At 45.4% G+C, this 20,426-nt stretch overlaps 1 protein-coding gene across 1 annotated transcript in view; it reads right to left on the bottom strand.

Moving 5' to 3' along the window:
* Oga (O-GlcNAcase) overlaps positions 1-13,577 on the bottom strand; it is a 36,736-nt gene extending 23,159 nt beyond the window's left edge. Inside the window, exons 1-6 of the mRNA XM_032892079.1 lie at positions 12,949-13,577; positions 8,595-8,646; positions 8,158-8,255; positions 5,884-6,014; positions 3,576-3,747; positions 1,375-1,473 (exon numbers count right to left, since the gene is read on the bottom strand). Of these exons, the coding sequence (XP_032747970.1) occupies positions 1,375-1,473; positions 3,576-3,747; positions 5,884-6,014; positions 8,158-8,255; positions 8,595-8,646; positions 12,949-13,147 (751 nt within the window). The 5' untranslated portion in view covers positions 13,148-13,577. The remainder of the gene's footprint in view (positions 1-1,374; positions 1,474-3,575; positions 3,748-5,883; positions 6,015-8,157; positions 8,256-8,594; positions 8,647-12,948) is intronic.
* Between the last annotated feature and the right edge of the window lie 6,849 nt (positions 13,578-20,426).

The following is a 20,426-nucleotide window of genomic DNA, read 5'->3' on the forward strand; positions in this document are numbered from 1 at the left end:
GTTAGTGGCATAGCTCACTATATAAAAGCACTTGTCCACCAAGCTAGATGACTTGACTGCAACTGCCAATACCCTCAGGGTAGATGGTTTCAGTTCCCGTGACTTATTCTCTAATTTATATACATATCCCATGGCAGGAGTCAGGGAATGGAGGGCCCACATGCACAGCCTAGTAAGTGTAATGAAAATGTAAATACAAGAAGGGCTCAGGGATGGCTGAGCTATGTGGTAAGGAGCCTCTCATCAAGCTTAATGATCTCACACTTGATCCCTAGGACCCAAAGGGTGGGAGACGAAATAGTATTAGAAGTTCTTCTCTTGGGGGCGCTGGAGAGATGGCTCAGGGGTTAAGAGCACTAACTGCTCTTCCAGAAGTCCTGAGTTCAATTCCCAGCAACCACATGGTGGCTCACAACCATCTGTAATGGGATACAATGCCCTCTTCTGGTATGTCTGGAGACAGCTAGTTTGCTTATATACATAAAATAGTTAACCTTCACACGTGTAGCATGATGCATGCAGTCACACACATACACCACTTACAGAAGTTAAGCAATAAAAAAGTTTAAAAACACATAAGTAGCTTTGTTTTAGTCATGTATGCATTTTCAGTTTCTCTCTCCAGCCCCTGGTGTTTGAAGCAATGGAGACTAAACCCAGGGCTCCCTGTGGAGTAAGCTGATGGGCTCACTACTTACTAAGTTATATGCCACCTTCCCTGCCTCCCTTCTCTTCAGTTATTTATAAGGTTCAATCTAATGATACTCCTACTCCAGCTCCCAAGTGGAACAACCACTGTGCACTGTGTACCACCTCACCCAGCTGCTCAATTCTTCTTCTTTTAACTTTTTTTTTTTTTTTTTTTTTTTTTTTTTTGAGACAGAGTCTCTTCCGTGTAGCCCTGGCTGTCCTGAAACTCACTCTGAGGACCAGGTTGGTCTTAAACTTACAAAGATCCGCCTGCCTTTGCTTCTCAAATGCTAGGACTACAGGTATGCACCACTATGGCTGGCCTCGATTCTCCTTACTGAGCCAGCACAGCGACATAACCTTTGACTCACTTTACAAAGCACAATTTCCTAAGAGTTTAGTGATACAGTTAAATGGTTAAGAGTTTAGTGATACAGCTAAATGGTTAAGAGTTTCGAGCATATATGATGCCCTGGGTTTGATCTACAACATCACATACACTGAGTGTATTAAATATAGCCGTATTCCCAGTACTTGGAAGGTAAGAATTGTTAAATTCTACACAGCAAATTCTAAGCCTGGAATATACAAGACCTTGTCTCAAAAGATAGTATTTCTGTATCACCTAATAGAGACCAGTTTCTCTCAGCCCTGGTAATCAAAAGTTTATTCTTGAGGACTCACCTGTCCAAAGCACCTCAATTCCAGGTAGCAGCTTTTCGCCCACAGTCCTCAAGTAAGGAGACTGAGATACACTTGGATAACAGAAAGTGCCGCAGTATTCTAAAAGCAGACGGGGAGAGAGAGGTCAGGACTGAAATGCTCATAATTGGGGAAACTGCTTACACATTCTGTATTATTTTTATTCAAACAATAAAGAGCTGTGTATCACACATACAAGGAGTAAACTTAAGCAGATATTACATAACGACAGTTCACAGGATCAGATATTCCAACTTGGTGGTGTGCCTGCCTGTAACCTCGAGTCCAGAGCCCAAGACAGAAAGCTCACATTAGGCCACTCTAGGCTCAGCATATCCAGACCAGTTTTTAGAAACAAAACAAACAGGGCCTTTCCTGTGAAATGGTAATTTCTGGTTTCTTTGGAGACCCATGATGATATTTTGCTGTGGCAGACACTTAAAAGGATGAGCAGACACATATGAGAGGAGATTTGTGCTGAAGGATCCATGAGAGGACGCCTGATATTTAGAAAGAATCTGAATATGGCTGACCACACAGGCTATCGCATTGGTTTGCTTTGCTTCACTAGTCTTTGCTGACACTCATATCAGTTTGCCTTGCATCAAGTTGCTGATCCTGACTCAATGCAACTTCAGAACTTCTCATGATATTCTGGCAGCTTCTTGTAGAGCCTGAGGTTTACTGTGGCTCAAGATGCCATCGCAGATTTGTATGTGGTGTGTGTTGAGTGGACTGGACTGCATCTGCTGATTCATGTTGGTGTTTGCTAGAAGACTGGATTGCTGACAACAAAGATTCTAACAGCCCAAAGAACTATTCCTAAGCAGGTCCACAACCCCTTTTACCCTATCAACCTTGGTTATCCACTCCAGCTGTGGGTGGTGATCTGCAAGTGAGACTGACGCATTTAAGTAGGTTTTAAAAACGTAAACATACAATCCCTATGTACCACAGTCTTACTCCGCTTTGAGACCCTGTATCTTAAAAACAAGGTTGGGGATTTAGCTCAGTGGTAGAGCGCTTGTCTAGCGAGCGCAAGGCCCTGGGTTCGGTCCCCAGCTCCGAGAAAAAAAAAAAACAAAAACAAAAAACAAAAACAACAACAACAAACAAAACCCTGATGTTCTCAGTAGTACCAAGCAGTCTTTATAATCTCAGTCATTAGAAATTCACTCCATGGGCTGGAGAGATGACTCAGCGGTTAAGAGCACTGAACTGCTCTTCCAGAGGTCCTGAGTTCAATTCCCAGCAACCACGGTGGCTCACAACCATCTGTAATGGGATCTGATGCCCTCTTCTGGTGTGTCTGAAGACAGCTACAGTGTACTTATATAATAAAATTATTAAAAAAGAAAAATTCATTTCATAAAATTTTATAAACATTTTAAGTTTTTTTAAAGAGACAATTAAGCCTGCCATGTGATCTACCCATCTGTATGCACACCCCAGACTTGGGAGAATGAGGCAGGTTGGTGTTCAGAAGTCTGAGGCTAACCTTTGTTCCATGAGACCAAAATCTAATGATACCCCACCAAAAAAAGAATTGACTAAATTATTTCTTTTTTTTTTTTTTGGTTCTTTTTTTCGGAGCTGGGGACCAAACTCAGGGCCTTGCGCTTCCTAGGCAAGCGCTCTACCACTGAGCTAAATCCCCAACCCCGACTAAATTATTTCTTACAACTAACATCATTTCCTGAAAAAGAAAAGTGTGAACCATGTTTTGTGGAGTTGAGCTGTGAGAGGCGACTGGAACCTCTTTCAATGGAAACGAGCTATGTGGTTCAGCGGGGCACTTTCTAGGCTAAAACAGCCAGAGTCAGATGAGAATGGGAGGAGTGAGATGAAAGAGATTTTCGGGCAGACAGAGGAACAAGTAGGAGGGAGTAAGAGAAGACTAAGCTAAAAGCCTAAGAATTTAATTTTTTAAAGCTTTCATTTCAATACTATTTTCCTTAACAATGACAATGTAATGTTTACATTCTTTTACTATTAATAACACAAAACATCTCCAACTTACTTCTTTGGTATTACTCTTTTTTCCTATGTAAGATGTGAAAAATGTCTTCTAAAAAAAGCATTCTTTTTTTCATTCACAAAGGGAGGAATGTAAGAGGTCCAGTGCAAGGACCCTTTTTAAGTTATTTCAAAACTACGAAGTCCAGAGTTGTTATATACAATACCTGTGGGACAGAAGAGGAAGGTTTCCGGCTCTCCCAGGTACTGATAAATTTCATTTGTGATGGAAACTTGTGCATGTGCAAAAGAACTGAACACTTCTTTGTCTGCTGCACACATGTTATGATCAATATCATCAAAAAGCAAAGCAAATGACCTGCACCCAAACTGGGAGACCTTAGAAAAGAAAAACCAACATGATTATTAGCTTACCTCAGAGGGGAAATATTCTTTTAAAATATAATATATAAAAAATAAATAATGGTTATCTGAAAGGCAAATATTTCCTTGGAATATAAAAGCATATCTGGTCTTTTTTTTTTTTCTTTTTTTTTTCGGAGCTGGGGACTGAACCCAGGGCCTTTCGCTTGCTAGGCAAGTGCTCTACTGCTGAGTTAAATCCCCAACCCCATATCTGGTCTTTTTACATTTTCAGTGACAACAATTCCAAGTTAATACAGCTAGTGCTTTGGGACACAACTTCAATTTTGGATCGGAGCAGATGATTAAATTATACTTATACAAGGCAGTGAATCAGCGAGGGTGTGGTGGTGCACAACTTTAATCCTAGCACTCAGGAAGGAGGCAGAGGCAGTAGGATCTCTGAGTTTGAGGCCAGCCTGGTCTACAGAGTGAGTTCCAGGACAGCCAGATACATAGAGAAGCTCTGTCTTGAAATAACAAACCAATCCAAAAAGTCGGTGTATCTTAGAATTCACAAACTTACAAAAACATCAACAAGTGTACTCAATCCATGGAATGCTTAGGCCTTGTTCTAGTTCTAGTCCCCAAAGCACACTCACCTAACCAGCTCCTTTTCAGATGTGCCTAACTAGGCATCAATCAGAATGAACACAATTTCACTAAGAGGACTAACATCTTAAAAATTCCTTCATCAAAGCATCATCTTAAAAGTCTCTTGTGTGATTATTGAAGCTGGTGCCTGATGTACATACACTAAATACCCACCACATAGAGGTACGTGTTTAAGTGCACACCACATTGCCCATGTGGTGATCAGACAAACACCTGTCCTACCTCCTTAAGGTGGGGCCTCCTCTATTGCTGCTATCATGTTATGCATTATACCTACTTGTCCCACTGAGCTTCTGGGCCATTTTCTCCTATATCCACACCTAATTTCTGAGTAGGACGCTGAGCCTTTACAAGCCACTGGATCCAGCTTTTGAAAAGTGGGCTCCAAGATTCACTCCGAGTTCTTCAGGGCTCCTGCAGCCAGAGCTTTGGCTCACTAAGCCATCTTCAAATAGTTCTTTAGCTTTTTTTAAGGATCCGTTTATTTTATGTATATGGTTTTGCCTATATGTACTTCTGTGCACCACATGTACGCTGTAGATACCCATAGACAGACAGCGAGCATGAACTCTCCTGGAACTGGAGTTAACAGTTGTGAGCTCCTGTGTGGTACTGGGAATTGAATCTGTGTGCTTTAGAAGAGCAGCCAGTGCTCTTACCCACGGACTCATCTCGCAGAATCCTGTTTTTTTTTTTTTTTTTGTTTTTTTTTAAAAGAATAGTATCAGACTGTAGGCCAGGCTGGCCTCAAAATCTTAGCAATTCCCCTGCTTCAGCTTCTCAAATGCTGGAATTTTGAGTTACCATGCCCAGCTTCTGTCTTACTAGCTACATGATGACACTAGTATAAATCTTTGATTAAAGAATAAAATATGCAAACCATTGAGAAACTGGGGATCCTACACTCTCAAAAATACAGTTACTACAAGTTAGGTGTTAAGAATCTGAATAGAGTGGCTGGAGAGAGGGCTCAGAGGTTAAGAGCACTGACTGCTCTTCCAGAGGTCCTGAGTTCAATTCCCAGCAACCACATGGTGACTCACAACCATCTATATCAGAACTGATAGATTCCCTCTTCTGATGTGCCTGAAGACAGCAACAGGGTGCTCATATAAATAATTCTTAACAAACAAACAAACAAACAAACAAACAAAAGAGTTCAAGTGGAGCCTGGTAGCCAGCATTACTTTTAAGCTGCAGAGGCTGATTTGGGCTTGGTGTGATACTGGGACTTGAATCTAGTACCTAACACATGCTAGGCAAAGCTCTACTATTAAACCAAGTCCACTCTCCTGAGAGCTGTGTGTGAAGAGAAATGTAAGCAGTACAGTTCCTTCCAAGTTTTTGATTGACAACTATTTCTCTACACAAAACTATGAAAGTAACAGCTATAAAACTATGAAAGTAACAGTTCCTTTCAACATATAGAGCAAAACAAACAAAAATCCCCCAAAACCCTCCACTTCCATATTGAAATAAAGAAAAATAAAAAATTACCTGGTCCAATTTGCGTTTCAATGTTGATACTTCCTTTGGGTTAGAAAAAGTGATATCTAATCCTGGAGAAATAGCATAGATGAATTCTATCTCATATTCTCGTGCAGCAGAGATGAGAGTCATAAGTTGCTCTAGAGAACAGAGTCCGTAATTTTAGAAAGCAACATGAACACTAAAAGAAACTTTACTTTCTAACTAAAGGAATAAATAACTTCTTCCAATTTACAGTAAAGGAAAAGTTCTTTCATTTTAAAAATTAAAACTTAGAAAGTATCACATTCCTGTAATTTATTTTCGTACACCCTGGTTACCTCAGAAATTTGGCACTTTAACCAGGAGGGTCAGAAATTCAAGACCAGCCTCAACAACACAGCAAACAAAGTCAAGGGCCAGCCTGGGCTATGCAGTCATGATGTTTCAAAAGTAACAGTAAGAGAAAAATCCTCCTCTCTAATGTGCTAACAGGCAATACGAACTGGCACAAGCTTGCAGTGACAATCACACAAGAGAAAGGCCAAGTAGCACCAGCCCACCTCCTGAGAACACTCAAGAGGCCGATGCAAGAGGACCATGGGAGTTCAAGCCCAGCCTGGGCTATATACTCAAGTGAACTCCATACCAGCTTGGTTTATGTAGTAGGACTTGTGTGTAAACAAACACGAAGAAGTTCACAAAGAGACCCTTTCCCCCCCCCCTGGAGCTGGGGACCGAACCCAGGGCCTTGGCTCTATCACTGAGCTAAATCCCCAACTCCTTTTCTCATTTTCAGTTTCTTACCCTTGGGGGGGGGGGCAAAGCAAATTTAGTGTCAGTAAAGCATATTCTTTTTAAATTTTTTGTGTTCTCACAGAACAGTGCCATTTGTCTGACTTACAAAAATATTCTTCTATACCTCTGCCTCTTAAATGCGGGAATTAAAGGTGTGCCGCCATGCCTGTGATGTTTAAATAGTTAACGGTCCCACGGGCTCCTTACGTTTGAATACTTGGTTTGCTCCCTGGTTGGTGGAACTGTTTGGGAAGGACTAGGAGAGGTCTTTTCCAGCTTTGAGTTTTCAAAGCCCCTGTACTTGCAGTCAGCTGCTCCCTCTGACTCAGGTTTGTGAATTGAGATGGAATCTCAGTTACCGCTCCAGCTCTCCTGCCTGCTGCCATGTTTCCCATGGACTCCGACTCTAACCATCTAGAACAGTTGCTACCATCATGGTGGCTTGTCACACCAACTGAAAACTAAGACAATGCCCCTTCCGCAAATTAATTACACAAACTATTCCCATTACTTGAACCTGAAGAGTCCCTTAAATTTGCACTCAAAGCGCATGCCTTATTTCTTTGTCCAAACACTATCCCTGGCTTCCTTCAGTATTTTGCCTAGTACTATGTAGTCTAAAGACCACTAGCAGAAGTAGAGTAACACCAGGGGCTGGAGAGATGGCTCAGTGGTTAAGAGCACTGACTGCGGGGCTGGAGAGATGGCTCAGCGGTTAAGAGCACCGACTGCTCTTCCAGAGGTCCTGAGTTCAATTCCCAGCAACCACATGGTGGCTCACAACCATCTGTAATGGGATTGATGCCCTCTTCTGGTGCGTCTGAAGAGAGCGACAGTGTAGTCACATACATCAAATAAATAAAATAAAAATCTTTAAAAAGAGCACTGACTGCTCTTCCAGAGGTCCTGAGTTCAATTCCCAGCAACCACATGGTGGCTCACAACCATCTGTAATGGGATCTGATGCCCTCTTATGCTGTGTCTGAAGTCAGGACAGTGTATCCACATATATGAAATAAATAAGTAAATCTAAAAAAAACCAAAAAGGTAACATCCACAACCATAGAAGTGGAGCCAGAATGGTACAGCTATGAGCCATATTCAACAACCAGGATGTTTAGTACCACACTTCAAATCTTCTCTAGCTCAGACTAGTTACCAGATAAAGCCACTCATAAAATAAAGTTTTAGTAAGTGCAGTATAACTACTCTAAAACAGTCCCCTCACCCACTCATAGATCAAAATGTAAAAGTAGCCACACCAAGCCAGCAAGATAGCTAAGGAAAAAGATAAAAAAAAGTACTTGCCACATAGTCTGACAGAATTCAATCCCTAAAACCTTCAGTTAGAAAGAGAAAACTAACTCCAAACTCAAATTTGCACAGGTGTGCAAATTCAGGCGGATGTAAGCATGCACACACATGCACACATGCACGCACGCACACACGTGCACGCACGCACGCACGCACACACACACACACACACACACACACACAAGAGATTACCAGCTTCTTCCACTGAATACATCTCTCGCCAAAACATCCTATGTTTGTAGTCATCTTTCGGAGCATACAAGTATGTATTTAATTCCCATTTCTGAAGCCTTTAGAGAAAAAAATTACATATGCATAAGTAGGCAGCAATAGTAGGCTACAAACCTCAGGTTTTAGGGTTTTTTGTATATCTCTATCTCATGACAAAGCAATCATCTACTTTTAAATTCATCAATAGAATCTTAACAAAGTAAGTATTACTAAGTATGGGAACCTGTTAAATCCTGAAAATACAGTTCGGAATAAAGCAGGCAAAACCTCAAACCTCTTTGACTTTCCCATGCAAGGTCTGAAACCCAGCAGCCTAGGCAAAGATGAAAAGCGACTCCTACAGTAACACCAGGCTTTTCAGTGTCTGAGTCTCCTGTGCGTCACATAACAAAACTTACCTTCTAAAGAGCTCTTTTCTCTGCTCCATAACCCAAGGTCTTCCATAAAACCCTAGATTTAAACAAAAATAAGAATTTTCTCAGGTTTCAAAATGGGGTTCAGTTTTACTGGGGAAAAAAAACAACAAAAAAAAAAACAAACAAAAAAAGGCGCAGAATCCCTTCTATAGAAATGTGTAGAGGTGCTGACAATGTGGCACACTGAGTAATCAGTCAGCATACCAAAGCCCCTGGGTCCGAACCCCAGCACCGACTTAAAGGAAGAAGTGCATAGAATACACCAGGATCTGAAAACCATCTAGTGGAACATTGTTTATCTAGATCAATTATTCCCTCACTGCTCATATAAATTTTGTACTTCCCACTCCTGATATTTGTTACATAACACAGGGTTTTGTCTCACTCTGGGGCCCAGCGTGGCCTAGCACTTCTCAGGTTTCCCCCAAACTTGCAGCAAATCCAGAACAGGAGGACCACCATGTCCACCATGGACAGCTACTGAGAACTGAACTTACCATCTTTTTTACTCATAGTAAAACAGTGTTTATTCTAGCTGAGGATACAATTCAGTGATAGAGTACTGCTTAGTACTCACGAGGGCCCACATCCCCAGTTACTCACCTAACAAAACACAATTTTTTTTCAATGCTGGAAATGACCCCAGAACCTTGAACATGTGAGGCATGCACACTCACTGAATGGAATAGGAGACTCAGTAGAGCAAATCAACCAAAGTGTTAACACTGAAAAGGGACTGAGATGGCTTGAGCCGCCATGCCAGTACAGAAGAGGCCAAGGCAGAAGTAGTTTGAAGCCAGTCAGGGCTTCATAGTTCCAGGCTAACCAACCTAAGCTACAGTATGAGACCCTGTCTCGAAAATCAAAAACGGTTGGAGCTGGAGAGATGGCCCAGTGGTTAAGAGCACTGGCTGCTCTTCCAGAGGTCCTGAGTCCAATTCCCAGAACCCACACAGCAGCTCACAACTGTGTATAACTCCAGCTCCAGAGGCATATGTATACAGGCAACATGCCACATAAAAATAAAGCTGGGACTGGAGAGATGGCTCAGTGGTTAAGAGCACTGAACTGCTCTTCCAGAGGTCCTGAGTTCAATTCCCAGCAACCACATGGTGGCTCACAACCATCTGTAATGGGATCTGATGACCTCTTCTGGTGTGTCTGAAGACGGCTGCAGTGTATTTATACATAATAAATAAATCTTAAAAAACAAAAGAGGCGGGGTTGGGGATTTAGCTCAGTGGTAGAGCGCTTGCCTAGGAAGCGCAAGGCCCTGGGTTCGGTCCCCAGCTCCGGGGGAAAAAAAAAAAAAGAGGCAGCTTAATTATTTCTAGAGGGGTGACTTTAAGAGCCAAACAAGGCAGTCAGAATAATTAGAAACAGATGTGTGTGCAGCCTCTACTTACACACCCCACTTTGCAATAGAGCTACTCTTTAATGTAGGCTGGCCTGGAACTTGTAGCCATCTCCCTACCTCTGCTTCTAAGTGCTGAAATTCCAGGTGTGAATCGTCACACTTGGCTATGATCACCTTTTTTTTTTTTTTTTTTTTCCTTTTTTTTGGAGCTGGGGACCGAACCCAGGGCCTTGCGCTTGCTAGGCAAGTGCTCTACCCCTGAGCCAAATCCCCAACCCCTATGATCACCTTTTTTAAAGTTCTACAACAAAGGGGACCAAGAAAATGAAGAAACAAGCAAGAGGTGTGTGCGCGATCACATCCACAGACCCAACAGCGGCACTGACCTCAGCAGTAAACCTTCAGGCCCTCAAGTCCACAGCCCAAGTATGAAACAAAGCTAGGGACGTAACTGACTTCAAGGATCCAGTGCAGGAAACAAACTTTGAATTCTTTTTGTTACAGCTATTTCTGCACTTAAACAAAAGCTGCAAATACGTGAAATACTGTCTAAAACACTGATGATCAAAGATGGCACCGGAGTACACTAGAAACACCTCATAGCCGATCTAACCTTGCCCTCATCCATCTCTATCTATCTATCTATCTATCTTTCCCTTTCTTTCTCTCTCTCTCTCTCTCTCTCTCTCTCTCTCTCTCTCTCTCTCTCTTTCTAGATAAGGGTCCTCTGTGTAGCCCTGGTTGTGCTGGAACTTGCTCTGTAGACCAGGTTGACCTCAAACCAATTAATATCCAAGTGCCTCTGCTTCGGGGCGCTGTGCCGCCACCACCAGCGAGCGCTGTTTTAATATCACTTTCAGTGCTATCATCAGGAGGCACAGTAGGCTACCTCCTTTGGCTTCTGGGACCACAATGCCACATTTCCTTACATCACTCTGGCCTTGCTTCCATTCCAGACTTCCACTTTTTGTTGTTAGGGAAACAAGACCTTACTTTGGTGCCCAGGCTGGCCTCCCAATCTTTGATTATAGACTGTCAACATGCATGGCTAGCTCTGAATTCTCTGTATCCCCAGCTTTCTCTTGCTGCCCTTCCCCACCCGAGGATCCTAGACGGTACAGTACAGACTCTTAGGTGGCAAGAGGGCCTCAAAAAGTGGCAGCTCAGGACACAAAGTGAGTTCTACCATATGTCAGCTCAGTGTAGGGAAATTAAAACAAGAAACAACAAAAACTTCCCCCTGGAGTAGGATGGTGGCCTGTAACCCCAGCCACTCCAAGGGCAGGAAGATCACAAATTTAAGATCACTGTGCTTCAGTCAGGTCCTGGTCCACTCAGCTACAGGAGACCCTGCCCACAAATAAGACTTCCATCTTCTCTGTCCCATTTCCGTAAGAATGCAGAGACCAACAACAGCTAGTCACGAAGATCTTAGCACTCTGTATAACCCATTTCAGACCCATGGTTTCTGTCAGAAATTAAACTGCTGTGCCCTGTCTTTAAAAAAAAAAAAAAAAAAAAATCCACCCGACCCCCCCCCAAAATGTCTGCATGCTAGCAAGCCCCATATGTACAACACACAAAGCACTCATGTTTTCATAAATATGAACTCCAGGAAGAACAGTTTTCCCCCAAATTTTGCTGGACTGTTTCATGTCTTACTGTACTGCCAAGAATGTTCTCCCGATGCAATTAATCATCTAAAATACTGTAAATGACATGTTGTCTTTCAACGACAGTGGGAAAGCTGGTGCTCTCAGCCATGAGGGGAAGCTTACTTTTATCCTTTTTGCTTTGAGTATTAGTCTTTAAAATGTTCTGGGCTTTTTGGTTTTTTTAAAAAATTGTATTTATTTATTTTATGTATATGAGTATGCTGTAGCTGTCTTCAGACACACCAGAAGAGGGCATCAGATCCCATTACAGATGGTTGTGAGCCACCATGTATGTGGTTAAAGGGAATTGAACTTGGGACCTCTGGAAGACCAGTGAGAGGTGAACCATCTCTCCAGTCCAGTAATACTTCAGGTATTAGTTTTTATATTCACCAGTAAGTAAATTAAAAAAGACAATTAAAAAGAAAAAAAGAGAAATTAAAAAATGTTGAGCTTCGAGGGGGGAGGGAGGACAGACACAAGAAAACTCAAATTGCTGTGCACTTAGGGGAGAACTAAGGAAGAACAAGGCTTTCCTGAGTTCAGTATCTACCCATTCTATTTCAGAAGTTGCAATTAAGATCTTCCAGCAATCTTCCCTCACTATCAAAACGCCCTCGTTCTTTTCAACTGAAAGACAGAAATCATAAAAATTAAGCCTTTCACTGAATTTTAACTCCACATCACAGATGCTCTGGGATGTAATATACTGATATTTACACACACACACACACACACACACACACACACACACACACACACACACACGATCCCCCACCCCCGTCAAAGAACAGCAATTGGGAAAAGATGGCACTTTTCTAGGCTGCAAATGAGTCTGAAGAGGGGAAGGAGGCTTGCAGGCCAACAAAAAAAAAAAAAAAGAATAAATAAAAACAATCTTAAACCTGAAGGAATCTGTAATAACTATAAGCTGGCTACGCTCTCCTTCACAAGTAAAAACATGCCTGTGTAGGCTGATTTTTTTCGCCTTATAAGGGTGGGAGGGCTGCACAAATTTCCTCATTTGAAAGGAGACAACCCTAAGACCCCAAGGTACAAAGAAGTCACCGCCTCCTCCTTCGACAATCTGCCTGGCTCTAAGCCCAAGGAGGGTGGGGTCAGGCTCCTCGATAGCCAGGAGACTCCGGAGCCCTGAAATACCAGAGGTAAAGAAGTGAGGCCACCGTCTCCTCGCGCCCTCCCCCCAGCCCCGTGTTAGCAAGGACACCTAACGTCCTGGGGGCGAGAAGACCCCTAAAGAATCACCATCATGCCCCACCCGGGGATGGGAACTGAGCACCAACGCGGGGCTAGGCCAACTCACCTTCCACTACACCGCACAGGAACCTGCGGGCCCCGCCGGCCGCCCCGGCCACGGCCGCCGCCCCAGCTCCCGAGGGGTTGTCTTCTCCGGGGGCCGGAGCTGCAGACGGCTCCAACGAAGCCCCCGAGGCGGAGGCAGGATTGGCGTTGCGCTCACTCTCCCGCTCCTCCAGCGCCGCCTGGCTCTCCTTCTGCACCATTCTCCTGCCGCCGGCTGCCGCTCCCCTTCGGCCTCGGTCCGTTGGGCCACAGGCCCGGAGCCCTGCAAAGGGCCGCGGCTCCGAACGCGCGCCTCCTGGGCTCCTTCCCCTCCCCCTCCGCCCTTCCCCCTTCCTCTCGGCGGGGGCCCGGAGTGCCCGGATGAGAAGGGCGGCGGCACCGGCTCGAGCCCTTTGTCAGCCTCTGCCTCCGCCTGCGCTGGAAGCCAAGAGACTAAGCGGAGGGCGAGGCCGCCTCCGGGTCTTCACGGAAGGAGGGCCGAGAAGGCGCCTTCGCTCGTCCTCAACGTCCGCCGCCCTCCAAACAGCCTTATTTCTCCGGCTATCTCCCCCACCGGAGTCCCTAAGCAGCTACTGCCGCTGCCTCTGCCGCCCGCTTCCTGTTTATCCGCACTGCGCCTGCGCCACAGACCGGCTCAGACCGGTCCCTAGCCCGGCTCCCCCTCCTTTCCTTGGGATCAGCCCATTGCACTCTCTTTGCTAGGGGGAAAAATAACAAAAGGCGCCGTGGACACCGCGGAGGTGCGCGGCGGTGGAATGTACCATCTTGACTGGCCACCCTCCAGGATGAGCGCCACACTCTGGGTCGGACCATTACCCCACCCAGAGGAGGGGAACATGGGAGAATGCGACCGGCTGGGGAGTTTGGGAGGAAAGGGGGGAGGGCGGAAAGGAGGTGTTTACTCTCTCAGTGCGCAGGCGCCGGGACGATTCCTCTGGTTCTTAAAGTGATAGGAAACACTGACCTACTTTGGAGATTGTTGTACCAGTTTGGCTCATCGGAGCTGCCTGGCCCACGTTTCGTTCTGTGAGGACACCATGCCAAGGAGCTCAGCTCACCCCTCTGTCCTGACTCATTTTCTTCTACTCCCTCTTCGGAGTTAACCCCGTTTTAAATTGGGCAGGCAACTATTTATTGAGTTTGCCTCATCCTGGGCTGTAGGGCCTTTATGACCTCATAATATGGTTAAAACAAGCTGTTACGTTTCTGCTTGACATACCCCTTCGTTTGTTTTGCTATGGAATCCACCAGACTACGTATGGAGAAGCAAGACTGCATAAACAAAAGTCTAATAAAGGTAGAAGACAGTGGAAGGCAAGTTTGTTATGGCGACGAGAAAGAGTGAGCAGTGTGTGTGTAAAGGGTCATGGTCCGTTTAGCCTTAGCATCAACATTTCCTAGGAAACCTTGCCTCTAAGGGCTTGGCTCCTCCAGTGTTTCTCAGAGTTTCCTGTAGTCCTCTCAGAGTACCCTTGACATTTCTGTTCCTTAAGAGAGCTGTCCTGTTTGGGGACAAACTTCTCATTTTCAATATCAAGAAAATACTGTTTTATACTTTATAGTAGCCCGACTTGTAGCTCTAGGGACATTGGGGTGGGGGGCAAGGAGGATGCACATTATAGTCGAGAATTTCCACACCAGGTTTGGGTATCCAACCCAGGGCCTTATCCATGTTATACAAGCACTCCAGGGATTTTGTGTTTTTATTTAATGTGGGTTCACGTGCCATGGCCCATGTGGCAGTCAGAGGACAAGTTGTGGGAGTCGGTTCTCTTCTTCTCTTTTGTGGACCCTGGGGATCAAACTCAGGTTGTCAGGCTCAGGCTGGGCAAGCACCTTTATTGCCAGACCCATCCAAGACTTGTATCTTCTCTCTTCCATGCAGGAACTCTGACCAGTTCTCTCCGGTCCTGGATTATTAAGTTGGGGGTTAGAGGAAACAATGCACTCTTTCCTCCTTCCCTCCCTGCCTCTGCTGTCACAGTGCTTGATTTATTGGAATGTCTCCGTATGTCCGCCTATTTCCTTTTCTTATGTATGTTTGTTTCTTACTTTTCTCCGTTAAGTAGCCCCGGGTACTGTGAAAATCATGTCCGGCACCATTCATTGCCAGCTGAAAAGCATTTATTTTTCCTTCAGTGCGGTAATCAAACTCAAAGCCTCATGCATACTAGGTGAGCACTCTACTCCATTAGCTTCATCCCCAAACCTGAAAGGTGGGAACTCTTGTTTGTTTTTGAGAGAGGGTTTCTCTGTGTAGCCCTGGCTGTCCTAGAACTGCTTCTATAGACCAGGCTGGCCTCGAATTCAGAGATCCACCTGCCTCTGCATCCCAAGTGCTAGGATTAAAAGCGTGTGTCACCATCATCCAACTTTTACGGTGTGATTCTGACTACTCACCTGGTCCACATTTTCATACCACCCTATGCTTACCCCTGCCCTCCTACTCTGTCACCTACCAGAGGCACCAGTGGGGGCTGGAGAAATGACTTTGCAGCTAAGAGCACTGATGCAGTTTGAGACCTGGGTTTGATTCACAGCACTCACATGGTGGTTCACTGTCATCTGTACTTCTGGTTCTTAGTGGCAGTGTCTGATGTCCTCTTCTAGCCTTCCTGGGTGTATAACGTGTTGGGGGTCGGTGTGGTGCTGCTTTGTATTCAAATGCTAAATACCAGCTCCCAAGATCTGGTTGCCCCCAACGAGCAGAGCAGATCCTCACGTACACCAGGTGATGCTACTGGCTCCCTGATTTAAAGCTATTGGTTAAATAAAAGTGGCTACAACCAATGACTGAGGAGAACAGAGGCAGGCAGGGTTTCAGTTACTGGGCTAGGGGTCTCAGGTAGGGACCGAGAGGAGAAAGGGGTTTAGGAGGAGGAGTGAGGGGAAGGAGGGAGGAGATGATGGATGGATAGTGAGCACATGGTCAATTCAAGTCCTCAAGCTTGAGACCCAAGCACTTCCAAATGAGCCATCTCCCAGGTCCTATTTGTTTTTGAGGCAGGGCCTCACTCTGTAGATCTGGCTGTTCTGGAACTCAACATATAGTTGAGGCTGCCCTGAAATGTGTGATTCCTCAGCCTCTGCCTCTCAAGTGTGAGGGTTCTAAGTATGTGTACTACAGCAAGCCACACAAGTCTTAACTCCAAGGCCACCCTAGACAGAGGTTTGTTTGGGTCTGAGTCTAGTCTAACTTTGTGCTACAAACTTCCTAGATAGCTTGAGCTAGCCCACATCGTCAGCAGAAGAAAGAAGCCTGGACATGATGGCTTTCCAGCAATTGGGGAAGCAGATGTCAGAGCTCTGAGCTCTGGGTCAGCCTGGCCTACATAATGAGACTGATTCTGATAGCCTGTTCCCTCATAATCAGCATGGCTCTCACCTCCTGTTTCCCCAGTAACTCAAGAACTGGCTATGTCACAAATGCTTCTCCTTAAGAGTCAAAATACCAGGGCAGGTGAGTTGGCTCAGGGCATAAAGGTGCCTGTGTCCACGTGGTGGAAGGAAATGACACCTGGCAAGTTATCCTCTGACCTGCACACATGACATCATGTGTGTGTGTGTGTGTGTGTGTGTGTGTGTGTGTGTGTGTGTGTGTGTGTGTGTACAAAAAAGCCTTCTTAAGGTGCAAAATACAAGAAGGCAGAAGTATCAGAACTTTGCTGAGGCCCTTTTAGGGGAAGCTGCTTTCTCCAGGTCAAAAGTATAGACTTGGGGGCCGGAGAGATGGCTCAACAGTTAAGAGCACTGACTGCTCTTCCAGAGGTCCTGAGTTCAATTCCCAGCAACCACATGGTGGCTTACAACCATCTGTAATGGGATCTGATGCTGTCTTCTGGTGTGTCTGAAGATAGCGACAGTCTACTCATATAAATAAACCTTAAAAAGAATAGACTCTAAGTTCTGTCTGTGGCCTTGGGTGGAACATTTCATCCCACCCACCTCAAGAACCAGAATATTACATACGGTTGTCTCCTCCCTCATGGATGAACCCAGCTGGAAGCTCATAACTTCTCTCTATCTTCTGATACCAGCCCAGTCGTGAGCATGCTTGCCCTGGCACTCATGGCTTTTCTCTAGGTCTCTCCGAAACCTTACCCTCTCCCTTCCAGGCAGCTCCTTGCCAGCCAACCTCCCCTGGAGCCTGCCAGCTTTGTTGGACCTTAACTCAAAAAGACATGTCTTCGCTTTTCTTCCCCACCAACCTCTCTCCCAGGAGCTACAGAGATTTACAGCTTGCCTGCCCTGGTCTCTTGCTGGCTTTCTTTTTTTGTTCTAATTAAATTCTAATAAAATGATCCTTGAGTTTAAAATTAAGAATTAAAAGCAGTGGGGAATCTAATTGGGCCTGACAACATTTGGCCAGGACCACTCCTGAGGAAAACTGATTCACCTAAAGACATTAAAAAAAAAAAAAAAAAAAAAAAATGGAGGAAGCTGGGCATGGTGATGCCTTTAATCCCAGCGCTTGGGAGGCAGAGGTAAATACAGAGCTTGTTCCTGGACAGCCAGGGCTACACAGAGAAACCCTGTCTCTAAAAACAGAAGCAAATAACAAAGATGAAATGGGAGGAATAGTTATCTTCTATCCTTGTAGGAACTTGCATACCGGTATCTGCTAGGCCTGCCAGCTCTTCTGAGTTTTAACTCAAAAAGTATAACTTTGCCATTTCCTCCTTCCTCCTCTCATTTGAATGCCAGCCAAAACTCTCAGCATGGTTGCCTTTACACTCCGAGCTTTGTTTTTTGAAAAGACTCCTCCCCTGCCTTCTACAGTGTACAGAACGTCGTTGCTGACCCTATCTCAAACCTTTCCTCCTCTTCTCCAAGCTGCCAGGATTTACAGCTTGCCTGCCCTGTTGTTTTTCTTCCAGATACTAATAAAATAGTAAAACAGTCCTTCCAAACGTCCTTCAAAGTCTGTCCCTAAGGCTCTTAGAACTTACAGACTGAAACCCCACTTCCCCCGTAACAATTCCAGAAGCCAGCAACAACATCAAAAGGCGAAAAATCTAGGGGGTACACCCGATACTAGGTTCTTGACCTAAGATCTGAGGATGAACTTCAGAGACCCAAAATTTGTGAGGGTGGGCTGGAGGGTACAGCTTGGTGACACTGTGCTTGTGCAGTACACACCAGGCCGTGGGTTTCACACCCAGCAATCTCTCAACAGAACGTGAGACAAAACAACAAACATTAGCCTTGCCCCATCCCTTCTCACCCACTGTGGATAGTGGGCCCACAGTTTTGATCAGATCTTTCATTTGACACGGAAGAACAGTTCTCAGATGAGATATGCAGGAAACAGACAACAGAAGCACTCTGGAGGTTAGACACTTTCTGTGCTGTTGGGGATTGAAGCCAGGCCTCCAAAGTGCTGTTTATTGTACTCCTACAAGGGAGCTTTGCCTCCTCGAAACCAACCTCTTCATTGACCTTGTCAGTGTGTTTAGGAAGGGAGAGGGCCTGACTTCCTCCTCTGGATGAGTCAGCACATAATGGAGTTCCAGAAAAAGGATGGGAGGAACCTGCCATTCACCACTCCCAGTGGACAAGCACTCAGGAAATCTGTCCTTGCCTCAGGTGGCCTGCCCTGAGTCAGTGACCGCATGATCACTTACATAATGGCAGCACCCGTTTGCATCAGGTGGGAGAAAGTCTTTTTAATAGAACTCGACTTGTGAATTGGTGACATGGGGCGCATGTGGAGATCAGAGGGCGGAAGGGATAGAAGTCAGGTCATCCGGCTTGGAGGGAAGACTCTCCTTCCACCATGTGGATCCCAGGGCTAGAACTCAAGTCGTCAGGCTCGATGGCAAATATCTTCACCTGCTGAGCCAGCTCTTTTTAATAATGCCCAGCCATGCTGCACTTAAGGCGGGGAGGGAGGGAGGAAGGACATCTCAAGAGGCAGCGTTCTCAGAGTAACTGATTACTGTGAGTCTGACACTCTTGATGCAGAATTTAATACTGTTTGCCAAAGCTGGGCCTGGTGGAACAAACCTGTAATTCCAGCTTTTGTAAGGCACAGGTAGGAGGGTCAGGAGTTCAAGGTCACCCTTGGTTACAAAGGGAGATGGAGCTTGGCTACGTGAGTTCCTGTCTCAAACATTAAAGAAAAAAAAGGGAGGTGGTTACCACAAAGGATAGCTTGCCTCTGTGAAAACTCGGATTGAGCTGATGAAGGGTATGGATAGGCACTGATCAGGAGTGAGAGGATATGTGTTTCTGTAAGCATGCGTGTGGCCACAGAAAAGGAATCTGAAAAGCTCCTCCACATATACTGCGCCCTAACCCTACTGCTACTGTCTTTCCAGTGGGATTGACAGCCTTTTCGTGTGTGCGTGTGCGCGTGTGTGTGTGTGTGTGTGTGTGTGTGTGTGTGTGTGTGTGTGTGTGTGTGTGTAGCCCATCCACAGCAGCTAGTTCCTTATGACGGCGGTGCAGGGTGCTATAAAACATTGAAACAGGGCTGAAGAGCTGGCTCGGTGGTTAAGAGCACTGACTGCTCTTCCAGAGGTCCTGAGTTCAATTCCCAGCAACCACATGGTGGCTCACAACCATCTGTAATGGGATCTGATGCCCTCTTCTGGTGTGTCTGAAGACAGCGACAGTGTATTCATATATATTGGTATTCTGTCTAAGTTCCATCCCAATAGCCAGGTATGTTCTGCCCTGGCAACAGCTAGCTGTGCCTGACACTATATAAGGGGCTGCTTGCCCCCTCCTCATTCTCTCTTGCTCTCTCTTGCTCTTCCTCTCTCTTCTCTGCTTTCTTGCCCTCTCCCCTTGGTCCCTTCTCTCCCCATCCCCCACTTCCCGCCACGTGCTCATGGCTGGCCTTTACTTATCCCCCACTTCTACTCTTCTCTCATTAAACCTCTCCACGTGGAGAACCGTGTTGGTTTGGTGTGTTCTGTCTGGATGCGGGCCGAGACTTCTACCCCAACATTGGCCACAGGTCTACATAAATAATACATCTTTTTTAAAAAAAAAAAAAAAGTTCAAGCCCATGCCCAGCTACAGCATGAGTTTGAGGCCAGCCTGACCACATGACACCCTGCCTCAAAAACCAATGCCCCAAGAAAGGAGGAAGAGAAAGTATGTCATTTGGATGTAAAGAAAGGGAGAATGAAAAAATAGTGTACATTTCCTAATCTAGAATCTAGAGTTTCGCACAAACGCACACACACATGCACACGCACCCCAAAACAAAAGGGAGATCACTGGGATAGAAAGGGAAGACCAGCAAGGTAGGCGAGGGAAGGTAGTTGAGCGGGTGCGTATGAGAGGCCACAGTGACGTATGCTTGTGGGAGAGGATGGCTCAGTTGGTAAAGTACTTGTCGGGGACCTCCTGAAGTTGACCTCCAGCACCCAAAAGCTGGGTTAGAGAGCAAATGTCGTAATCCCAGCACTGAGCAGGTGTAGACAGGTGTAGCAGGTGTAGACTGGGAGCCAGTCTAACTTAATGGGT

The sequence above is a fragment of the Rattus rattus genome, chromosome 2 (genome assembly GCF_011064425.1).
Source record: "Rattus rattus isolate New Zealand chromosome 2, Rrattus_CSIRO_v1, whole genome shotgun sequence".
In the NCBI taxonomy this organism is placed as follows: domain Eukaryota; kingdom Metazoa; phylum Chordata; class Mammalia; order Rodentia; family Muridae; genus Rattus; species Rattus rattus.